General features: G+C 41.3%; 1 protein-coding gene across 2 annotated transcripts in view; it reads right to left on the bottom strand.

Moving 5' to 3' along the window:
- Positions 1–10,720, bottom strand: part of LOC134356877 (FYVE, RhoGEF and PH domain-containing protein 3-like) — a 269,626-nt gene extending 258,906 nt beyond the window's left edge. Inside the window, exon 1 of one of the 2 annotated variants that reach the window (XM_063068102.1) lies at positions 10,464–10,720. In XM_063068102.1, coding sequence (XP_062924172.1) covers positions 10,464–10,608 — 145 coding nt within the window. In that variant the 5' untranslated portion in view covers positions 10,609–10,720. The remainder of the gene's footprint in view (positions 1–10,463) is intronic. The other variant, XM_063068108.1, reaches the window with a different exon arrangement.
- Positions 10,721–12,418: the final 1,698 nt, after the last annotated feature.

The raw sequence follows: 12,418 nt of genomic DNA, 5'->3' as shown, positions 1-12,418 counted from the left end.
TGTTCAGGTGTTTCACCAGTCGCAGCTTTATGGGAGGGTGACAAACAGAAAGCCAGTGTTGAAAAAAAACTCACATGAAATCTTGGCTAGAGTTTGCTAGAAGGCATGTGGGAGACTCTGAAGTTAGCTGGGAAAAGGTTCTATGAACTGATGAAAACAATATTGAGCTTTTTTTGGCCATCAGACTAAACGCCATGTTTGGCATAAGCACATCATCACAAACACACCATCCCTCCTGTGAAGCATGATGGTGCATCATGCTGTGGGGATGTTTCACTGCAGCAAGCCTTGGGAAGCTCATGAAGGTAGAGCATAAAATAAAAGCAGCAAAAATCCTGGAGGAAAACCTCATGCAGTCTGCAAGAAAACCGTGACTTGGAGAAGATTTGTTTTTCAGCAAGATAATGACCCCAGGCATAAAGCCACATCTACACAGGAATGACTTAAAAACAACGAAGTTAAATGTCCTGGAGTGGCCAAGTCAGAGTCCTGATCTCAATCCAATTGAGAATTCGTGGCTGGATTTGAAAAGGGCTGTTCACTTACGATCCCCATACAATCTGACAGAGTTTGAGCAGTTTTGTAAAGAAGAATGGAGAAAAATTGTAGTGTCCAAATGTGCAAAGCTGATAGAGACCTATCCACACAGACCCAGGTCTGTAATTGCTGCCAAAGTACATCTACTAAATATTGACTTGAAGGCAGTGAGTAATTATGCAATCAATTATTTTGTGTTCAATAATTATCATAAATTCAGACCAAATTGTAGAAATTTGTTTTTGCTTTGACATGAAAGTGTCTTTTTCTGTAGATCAGTAAAAAAAGCCAAATTAAATCCATTGTGATTCAATGTTGTGAAACAATAAAACATGAAACTTCCAAGGGGTGTGAATACTTTTTATAGGAACCGTAGACTTAGCAGTCATAAAACATGTGACATGAATTTTTAAAAATGCTCATTTTCTATTTTGTAAAATGAGACTTCAAAATGTGCACTGCAAACCTTAATACTTTAATGGTATATCAAAACAAAAATAATACCATCAATACTTATTTGTACAATAAGCTTTATACAAGCATGTCTTAATGAAGGATTTCTAACTGAATCAAATTGATTCCATTCTTCCCTTCGTCTCCATTAAGGACCCCAAAAAGTCCTTGCAGGTGATGCAATGTTTCACCTGTGAATCTGCTGGGGTCATCTATTGTGTCTGCTACACTGAGGAAACCCATTGTAAATTGGGGGACCGCTTTGTCAAGCACCTCCGCTCTATCTGCGAAGAGTAGAATTTCCCAGTGGCCAAACATTTTAATTCCAATTCCCACTCCCATTCCGACATGTCGGTCCATGGCATCCACTTGAGCCAAGATGAGGCCACCCCAACGGTGGAGGAGCAACACCTTATATTCCATCTGGGTCGTCTCCAACCTGATGGCATGCATATCAATTTCTCCTTCCAGTAAAAATTGTTTTCCTCCTCCTCCATTCTTCACTCTTCTTCTCTGGCCACTTGCCTCTTCTCACCTGCCTATCACTTTTTCCTGGAGTCCCTCTTCTTTCCCTTTCTCCAATGGTCCCCTCTCCTCTCCTATCAGATTCCTTCCTCTCCAGCACTTTATCTTACCTACCCACCTGGCTTCACCTTCTAGCTATCCTCCTTCCCTTCCCCCAATCTTTTTTGTTCTGGAATCTTCCCCCATCCTTTCCAGTCCTGAAGGAGGATCTTGGTCTGAAACGACGACTCTTTATTCATTTCCATGGATGCTGCCTGAGAGGAATATGGGCCAAACACTGGCTAGTAGGAATAACATAGCTCTCAAACTTTTGTGGTGTGAATATTACTTGCCATTTTTCAGCCCATATGGCAGTGACTGCACGCATTACTTCATTTGCTGAGTTACAAATGGAATTGAGTATTGTGCTATTCTGAGCGAACGTTCCCATTTGACATCTTCTCAGAAACTTCTCTATCCATGAACTTGTCTAAATGTCTTTTAAACATTGTAATTGTATCCACCTCTACAGTTTCCTCTGGCAGCTATGTTAATACAAGTATTAGGCAATGGTATCTCTAATAAGAGAGTAGAACCACCTACCCCTATATTTAGTGACATCATCATCTCCAAGTACCTTAACTGACTGACCGAAATATTCTCCAGACTGGTCATATAAAATGTTGTGGTTAGAAGACTAGATCAGGGGATAGGTTATCTGCAGCAACCAACTAGCTCTTGTAACCTCAATCATCCACCATCTACCAGGCAAGTCAGGAACAAGTCGAAGTTCTCTCCACTTGCTTGGAAGACTGCAGCTCCTACAACTAAACATTCCCGACAAGTAACCCAGTCAAAGCAGCCACTGATAGGAGAGGAGAGTGGACCATTGGAGAAAGGAAAAGAAGAGGGACTCCAGGAAAAAGTGATAGGCACTTCATTCACACCCTAACTTAGGGATTCCCAACCTTTTTTATGCCATGGACCCTTACCATTAACCAGGGGGTCCATGACCCCAGATCGGGAACCCCTGCCCCAAATATTCATTCCTTCCACCACCAGTGTAAAATCAGTGGAGTGTGCAACCAAGTAGAAAACACACTGCAGTGCTCACTCTGGATACATTGATAGCATCACCCAAACCTGCAATCACAACCTCCCAAAAAAAACAAGGCAGTAGACACATAGGAACACAAACAATCACACCAACATCTTGATTTGGAAATGCATCACCACTGCTGGGTCTAAATCCACTGGATCATGGGAGTACTTTCACAAGGAGCACTGGAGCGACTCGAGAGTTGCTCACCATTGCCTGCTTGAAGCCATTTATGGATTTATGGATGGGTATTAAATGCTGGTCTAGCCAATGATAATTTATCCATTCTCCAGGATCTGATGGAAAATAAAAACATTATCAATTTCATTCCAAGGGATTCAGAATCTACAACTCACAAATCTCTGTATGAAGATGTTTGTGATCTTAGTCTGAAATTGATCATTCCTGTCTGATTCAGGAATAAATTAGCTTTTAAGTATATTTATAGTTTCTTCATTCCAAATTCCATTATCTGCAATTCATGATTAACTATACTACTTGTGATCAAACAGGCTGACATTAATTTCTGATTTCAAATTGAACATAATTGCTCTGAAGAGCTCCATATTGTTTTACATATGAATGGAAATCTATAACCAATGATAAATTATTCCTGACAAATATCTGTAATGGAAACATGAAGAACAACAATCTTTATTTTACATGGTAACTTTAATAAAGCAGAGGTCACAAGGCTCTTATCAGGATTTTTGACAAATAAAACCATAATCTTAGTCACATAAGGTAAATGATTACAAATTTGGTCAAAGGGGTACATTTTGTTGAACATCTTAAAATAGAGCTAAAGGTTTATGAAGAAAATCCCAGAGGCTTGGTTCAAGTTGCTGAAGGCACAGCTCCTAATTGCAGAGAACTAAGAATAGTAGATAATCTGAACACCAGAAGACAGAGATCTGAGAGTTGATCAGAGAGCTGGAGGAGATCACAGAGATATAAAGGAGCATGGTGAGATTTGTAAATAAAGATGAAGTAGCAGTGTTTAGAAGGAGCTCATTCATGGGAACACAAGCAGAAACGATGAAAAACGATCACAGCATGAAGTAACAGAAACAAAAGCAGCAGAAGTGAGGCACAATTCCTTAATTTTCAATTCTCATGTTTCATGCAAGCAAGACACTTAGAAACATTAAATAATTTCAAGCAGAATTATAATTTACAGATGAAAACACAAGTACTCCTGTGCATATTCCCAGCTCTCCTTGTATCATTAGGCTGCAATTATTTACAATTTAGGTAAGAAATTGCACCTAGTAACTTCTGTGGTCCAGAAGTTCTTCTGGACATTAACCGTAAGGCTCATTGCACGTCAATGCACATTCTGTGCACTAACTCAGCACTGTAGTCAGAGTCTTTCTCCAGGGATGGAAATGTCAAATTATAGAAGTCATCGCTTTGAAGTGAGAGTGCAAAAGTTTAAAGGAGATTTATATGGCAAGTTTCCTTCCTTTTGCAGAGAGCAATGGGTGCCTGAAATGCGCTGACAAGAGTGGCAATGGAAGTGAATATCACAGCAACGCCATATCTGCCTGTCTGTGTGGGTGGGTGGGTGGGAGGAAGGAAAGAAGCTTGTTTTGTTGTTGTTGCTTTGCACTGTTGTCGTTGCCACTTCTGTTGTTTTGTGGAGCATTGTGGGCTTGCCGGAATGTGTGGCGACACTTGTGGGCTGCCCTCAGCATATCCTTAGATTGCGATGGTTTTCAAACGCAACCAATGTCCTCCACTGTATGTTTTAATGTCCATGTGACAAATAAGTTAATCTGAAGGTTTAAGAGGCATTTGAACGGACTGGGACACAGACCACCTACAGGTACATGTACAGCTGAAATGAGCATCATGATTGGCACAGACATCGTGGCCCATAGGGCACATACTGGTGCTTTACTGTTCTATATTCAATGCAATAGTCTCTTACACACAATGTCCAAGATGCCTGGGACATTTAACAAGCAAATAAGAAATGTTAGGTCACAGGACATGGTACAGAAGCTATGGCAGAGGAATCAGGAATTTGGGGTAAGAAGGTCAAGCTGACACAAACAGCTACTTTTGGAACTGGGATAAACTTTGCATCATTATTATTGGAAGAGTTATGCTTCACATGTAGTGGGAAGATTAGCAGGAGGGATAGTCCAAGGCGAGGTTACCTCACCCTGCAACCCTGATCCCTATGGATGACCTGCAACAAGGGAAACTTTGGGCTGAAGGGCACTGCTTGCAGTAGGTTCCATGCACCATAATTCAAAGATCGGAGAACGGCCACTGAAGAAAGCCTCACATTCATCACGGAAGATAGTTTCCGCATGAACAATCTGCATGCAGAACTAAATTTGCCAGACGTGGAGTCCAAACATGCATTACAATCTGTTGGATACCACTGTATATGTCCAGAACCTACAATGCATCCTATGCATGGGGAAACTACATACAAAAATCCTGATCGTCATTACAGTTTGTGTAAGTACTGATCACACTCACTAGAAAACATTTTGTGCAGCCCACATAATTGTTGTCCAAAAGACAGAATTCCTAGGCCAATTACAATTTTATTAAAAAATCATTTTCAAAATTCCAAAAATCTGCTTAGAAATACCCTCATGAAACCAAACATTATTCTCATTACAAGTGAGGTTATGTTCCTGTAATATCCAGCTCCTTTAAATATTCAGAACTGGTGAATTGCAAACTCATGCTAACTAACACAAAGTTAGTGACCATCAAACACCAATGAACAGAGTATTTCACAGGAACCGAATACTTCGCTTTTTGAGGACGGTTAGTGGGCGTGTAGTTAGGTGTTGAAGAATGGTGTCACACCAACTTCAGAGCATACTAGAAATTTGCACTTAAAAATGTTTCTGATGTGGGGAAGTATCCCACGTCCATGATCAAACTGATGCAAACAGGAAAAAAAAATGGTAAGGTGGATAAAATAAAAACAGGTGAAGAGATAGAATTCAGAGAATAAGTTTCGGAAGTCCAGAGTACAGGTAAGCACAGCGGTTAATGGGAGGGTGAATGACGAAGAGGTCAAGATTCAGTGGACTAGTGACAATGGGAGGTGGGAAATGGTGATAGTGGTGAGAGGGAACTGGAAGACTTGAGGAAGATTGAATCAGATAGGTGAGACACGAGTTAAAGAATTTTGATATGGAAGTACTGTGGGACAAAACACAGACAGAGTCAGTAGAATATTGAAACAGTGTGGGATATGATACCGAGTTGTGATTACCAAATTTAGAGAGGTGCAGCAGGGAAGGTTGGCAAGAAAATCACACCAGATAAGGCATAACAGTCAAAAGAACTATAAATGGAATAATGTATTTTTTTCTTCATAAGCAGGACACATTTCTTCAGGGCACGACTTCAGAATTGAAGGACATCCTTTTAGAACTGAGATGCGTAGAAATTACTTTAGCCAGAGGGTGGTAAATCTGTGGAATCTGTTGTCATGAGCAGCTGTGGAGGCCAAGTCATTGGGTGCATTTAAGACAGAGATAGATAGGTTCTTGATTAACCAGGGCATCAAAGGGTATGGGGTGAAAGCAGGGGAGTGGGGATGACTGGATAAAGTAGATCAGCCCATGATTGAATGGCAGAGTAGACTCGATGGGCCAAATGGCCTACTTCTGCTCCTAAATCTTACGGTCTTATGGTCTTATGCAAGACTGTTGGGGTCATCTATTGTATCAGGTGTGTGTGATGTAGCCTCCTCTATGTCCTGATGAATGGTCACAGCCTGGAATATCAACTGTTTATTCCCCTCCACAGATACTGCTTGACCTGCTGGGTTTCTACAGCCCTTTTTTTTTTGTGTTGGACAATGTTTCCAGCATCTGCAGAATCTCTTATGTTTATCTTGGTTTTTTTTTGTCCAGACCATTGTGAAAGAGATCCACAAGGTCTTTGCACTGGTTAGCCAAAACAAGGATGAAGGTACTAGCAAAAAGTAATTTGGAAAAAAAAAGAAAGATCTTGAGCTTAATTTTGCTTCTGAGGATGATTCTGGAGTAGTGGGAAGACTTAGAGGGAAAAAAAGCCTCAGATTGAGGGATGATCGTACAGATGTGCATAAAACCATGAAGGATACATATAGTTTTTTTTCAGGAAAGGGGGAAACTAAAGGGCAGAGGTTTCATGTGAAAAGTGGAAGATTTATATGGGACCTGAGGGGGCAATTTCATCAGGCAGAAGGTGCTGTGTTCATGGAATGAGCTGCTAGCAGAAGCAGTTGAGCTAAGTACAATATCAAAATTTAACAGACATTTTGGATAATTACATGGATAAAAGGGGTTTAGAGGGATATGAGCCAAATATGGACAAATGGGATTAGCTTGGTGGGCACCATAGTCAGCATTGAAGAGTTGTGCTAAAGGGCTCATTTCTATATCTATTACTCTATCACTCATATAGTCTAACCAGACCTGGCAAGGAACAGCCAGATCTATTGTGCAAAAGAAATGCTCAAGATTACAGCTTTTCTAGGAAAATACTATCTGCTCACAAAACAGCAGACAACCTTTCGATCCCTTCCATAAATTATTTTGCCCCTTCTCTGCCAAGGATCTCAGGCTCACGTTGTTCTCCATTTGCAGTGGGGCAATAACTCCATCATCACTATTTCCTGCTCATCTGTTACCAGGAGCTTAGCATACTCCTGTTTTCTGTCTCATGCATCATATCACATTCATGTGATAGTACTCACTCAGCTTCCCTCTATAACCAAATTCAACCCCATCTCCTCTGAGAAACATCTGTGTGGAATGGAAAGAAGCCAACTGCCTGAGACCTCTGCCACAGGTCCTTCCCCCTTTCATTCTTTCTCCCCTCCTGGATTGTCTCCTTGCATGTCAGCTTAAGAAGTGTTCTTCTGATTTAAATGTTCCATATTTTAAAGGATGATACTTTCTCTCCATTGCACGCTCAATGGCCTGAAAAGGCAAGATAGCCAATGTGCAGGAAGTTTAATATCAATAGGGGAGAGCTAAAGATTAAAGGGAGTGGCTAAAACATCATTCAAGATGGACTGATGGAAGCAAATTACTAAATGTCAAATCCTGAGAATGGGAACCAGATTTAATTATCTTCCCCAAACTAATAAACAGGAAATAATTTAAGTATTTTCAGTGTTGCAATTACTAGTCAATTCCCCAGCTGATATTTTTTCTACTTTTATTTGACAATTTTTTCCATGCTAACTGAAATTTATAATGCATAAAAGTTTCAAACAATAAAACCAAAATTCTGTATATATTCTCCAAAGCTGTGATCATCTGTGCCAATCAATATATTTATTAACAAAATAATTAAAATTCTGTCTGTCCTGGCCCACCAAATGTTCTGAACCACTGACCAGGACTTTTAATCACAACTGTGTACTCAATGCTCACAGTACAGGAAAACTGTCACACACAATCTGTATAGCCCCTTGGTACAAAAGATAGAAATCCATGCCATATTTTCCTGTGAGAGCTTTTCATCTACGACAGTGCAGGAAATAAAATCATGATGTCCTGGTCACTATCTCAAAATAACAACAGATAAAACAGCTTCACCCTAAAAAAAAACAATCTGGGAACAGAAACACCAGCATTAAATTTATGCAACTTCTTTTAACATTACAAAAAAGTACTGCCCCTTAAAAAGTAATCACAGAGAAAATTTAAAATTCCACACAAAGAGAAGATACAAAAGCACAAAAGCATGTGCCACAAGGTTCAGGGATAACTTCTATCCCACTGTTATAAGACTATAACCTTATGCAATAACCTCACAGTTTACCTTGTCATGACATTGCACCTTATTGTCTGCCTGCACTGCACCCTCTTCATAACTGTAACATTTTACTCTGCATTTGTTACTGCTTTTCCCCCTGTACTACGGACTGATGTGACGAAATGATTTGTATTTCTAGCATGCAAAACAAAGTTTTTCACTGTATGTGACAGTTATAAACCACTTCAATTTAAACTATCCAAAGAGATTTTTTTTAAAAATTATCTTATGGCAATACTTGTCTGATTGACTTCTGTTTGACAGAGAATTCTCAAATGATTTGCTTCTGTGCTCCTGGCATACTCCAATGCCAATCAAGTAATTGAACACAATCAGCTGATAATTTTCCAAATATTCATTTTAAAAACAGAAATGGTTCATGACTCAAAATGTGATGGGTACAAGCCCAAAAGGACATGAAGACTTAGTGAGAGGAGGCTAAGGGGTTGAAGCATATGATTTCAGAAGCAGTTGTTTGAATCTAGTTCCTTGAATCTTCTACCTCATTATGTTTTTTTAAATTTTCTGCTTCATCCAATATTGTTCACCACCATACCTCTCTACTCCCAAATCCCAAAACTATGTACGTGGTAATGTCCAGTGCTCTCTGACCCCAGTGATGGCGAGTGGCCAAGTGGTTAAGGCGTTGGTTTAGTGATTTGAAGGTCGCTAGTTTGAGCCTTGGCTGAGGCAGCGTGTGTGTCCTTGAGCAAGGCACTTAACCACACGTTGCTCTGCGACGACACCGGTACGAAGCTGTATGGGTCCTAATGCCCTTCCCTTGGACAGCATCGGTGGCACGGAGAGGGGAGACTTGCAGCATGGGTTCCAAGGCGCAAATCCATGGTCTCATCAGACTAACAGATGCCTCTGACCCCAGAACCAGATTGTGGTTCCTAATTCCAGTCACCTCATTCCCCAGTGCTTCCAGCTGCAAAAGCTCTCTCTGTGATCCCAGATCCTATTTCAGCATCCTTACAAGACCCATCCCATTGTCCCAGTTTGTGACCAACCAGTCCCCATAATCATTATGACACCCAGAGCTGCAGGTACAGTTGTTCCTTGTGGACAGGTAATCCAGCGAATAAAATCATTCAATTCCCTTCATTGCAGCTTCTAGTCTTGAAATCAGTTTTATGAAAAGTCCTAAAATAAAAGCTAAAACTCGAAAGACGTCACTATTGTCTTCCCGGGAAGGAAATTTGTCAAAGTCACCAAGTTATCTCCATACATGATTTAAATTCCCAATTTACTGACGTAGCCTAAATTACTGGGATCTCACTAGGGCTTCTAGGAAGGATAACAATGGCTGACTTAGCAAGCACCAACCATGTCCAGAACTACAGTAATATATTTAAAACCAGATATACATCTAAACTAAATTTTCGAGCTCCACCAGAGCACAACCTCCCTTCCCAATGGCAAAAGGCCAGCGTCGATGATAATACGATTTGGCGCAATATCATTGTTCTTAGAAAGCTCAACCTTCACCTTACAAAGCGTGAGCAAGAGTGAGAGAGGTGAACGTTCAACAAATGGATGGGAGGGGAAAGCGAAGAGTTTCAAGCCAACCTCCTCCCACTCTTCCTCTTCCCTCCCGAAACCCCCACCAACCGGAATAACATATATTTCGGGAATTACTTATGCACAAAACACTCTCCTGACTGAATATTACAGCAAGTGCTAATTATATCTCACATATGTTAAATGCACACCTTTACGAAAAAAACAAGTAGTTTTGAAACAATCGCTGATTTTTTTTTCACCACCTTCGGCCAGAAGTATCACGTTAAAAAGAACTTCATTACTTATCTAAAAAATAACATAAAGAGGTTCCCCCCCCCAGTACCGACAGTAATAACTCAATCGCCCGTTCTTCAAAACTCGCTTAAATATTGTGTCAATCAAAGTTCAAACTCAATGTGCAGAAAGTAAACGGATGCCCAGCAGCTAACTTCTATCCACCCACAGGTCTTTCATCAAGTGATGCCAGTTTGCAGTCAGGGAAGAAGACTTCCGTCAGGGACACTCTCCCCAGATGTGCTGCCAGCTGCCCCGGCTTTGCTCTTCAACTCACCGCGTGTGGCTGGCGCGGCTGTCCCCCGCCGTGGCGGGCTGCAGCTCTCCTTCTCCCCGGGCTCCTGCCGGGACCGGCTCAGCGGTGACACCCTGCAGTTCAACTCCTTTAGAAGTGCCGCTTTCTCGGCTCTGCCCAGCTGCATCCCCCCTGCTTCTGTGAGACCCGGCACACTCCAGTTTGCAGCGGCGGCAGTGCCCTCTCTCCGCTCCCGTTACCCCCGAGTCCCGTCTCCCAACTCCAGCCCCGGCTTTGCCGACCAGCTCCCGGTTCTTGCGCGCGCCGGATTGCTCGCGCGTGCACGGTCCAGCGCGCGCACCACTTCCAAGTGGGACTGTCTTCCCAAAGAATCAGCAGCTTTCTGCTTGAAGTTCCAACTGCCTCAATATTTTAGAGCCAGTGATTTAGCAATATTACTTGCATATAAAACCTACCTCCACTCCCACCCCCATCTCTGTTTTCTTCTTCTCCAGGAATAGAGATTAAACTTGTTAAAGTGTCAATTCTGGCGGAGCGGGACATCTGCTTTTTGAAGTACATCCTTCAGATCACCCCCAGTCCCAACACATTGGAGCTCAATAAAAAAAAACAAAACCATGTTCCTGACGATTCGTTTGAAAAAAACACACACACAATTTACTTGTATCTGGAAAAAAAGAGGACATGCGTTATATAGAAAGATTACAAAAAATACTTGCATTGAGGGGAGTTCTGAAGGATTACATGAAAATGACAAAGGCGTAGATGTATTCACACAGTTAAATGTCATGGACCACTGCTCTTTCTGTGGAATCCTGACATCAAAAGGAGACATTTTATATCACGATCCTTCACCTTCTATTGAAAGTACAACATATATCATTCTATGCTAGTGCCTAGATGCACCATCCAGTCAGTGGTAGAATGTGCACTATTTGGAAAAGACACCGAATTCTGAGCATGTACATGCAGAGGCAATACTGCTCAGGGTAACTTATCCCCCACCCACATGAAGCTCCAAGAAATGTAGCATTGCAGAAATGCAACTAATCTCAGGTTACACCGAACCTCTCAAAGCTGCATAACATTAACAACGGGAAGAGTGAATAATGGGCTTTCGGTATGTGGTGTATGTGTAGGAAATTTATCTTTCCCATTCCATATAACTCACAGATTACAGCAGCAAACCAAGGTACCTGAGTCTTTTTATCTTTCTGAATGACGGTGCTGTCTGGTTTAAGCTGCTTCCAGATATGTTCTTTTATTTAAAAAAAAATAGATGCAAACGTTAACAAGCTTGGTTAGTGTGGACAGCCAATCCATACCACTCATTTGCAGAACTGGGTGAAACCAGTGTTTGGTGCTTGCTTAACACTTACCTCTCTGCTGGAAGATTAGACGTTTGAGCCTCATTTGCTGAAAACACATTCTTAGAAATTCCAATAGTGCCAAAAAGATGCACTGGAATGGTCCTGCAACACCAGTGAATCAAAATTCACTGGTAAACAAAGTTTAAGAAGTTAGTCAATAAAATTCCACCAGATCTGGGAATACAGACCCACAATTCCTTGAAAGTTGTATCACAGGTAGACTGGTTCATAAAGAGAACCTTTGGTTGATTGGTCATTATAAATCGGAGTGCCGAGTCCAGGCTGGGATGTTATGTTATTGAGAAAGGTCAAATTTGGAATATTGCATACAGTTTTGGTCACCTACTTACAGGAAAGATTTCATAAGACTGCAAGAGTACAGAGAGCATTTACAAGGATGCTCCTGAGACTTGGGGACCTGAGTTACAGGGAAGGGTTGAACAAGTTTGAACATTGTTCCCTGGAGTGTAAGAGAATGAGGGGAGATATAAAATTATGAGGGGTATAGATAGAGTAAATGCAAGCAGGCTTTTTCCACTGAGATTGGTGACACTAGAACTAGAATCCTCGATTAAGGGTGAAAGGCAAAACACTTAAGGGGAACAT

This window comes from Mobula hypostoma, chromosome 15 (assembly GCF_963921235.1).
Source record: "Mobula hypostoma chromosome 15, sMobHyp1.1, whole genome shotgun sequence".
Classification (NCBI taxonomy): domain Eukaryota; kingdom Metazoa; phylum Chordata; class Chondrichthyes; order Myliobatiformes; family Myliobatidae; genus Mobula; species Mobula hypostoma.
The sequence above is the reverse complement of the archived record's forward strand: the minus strand, read 5'-3'. Positions and strand labels throughout refer to the sequence as shown.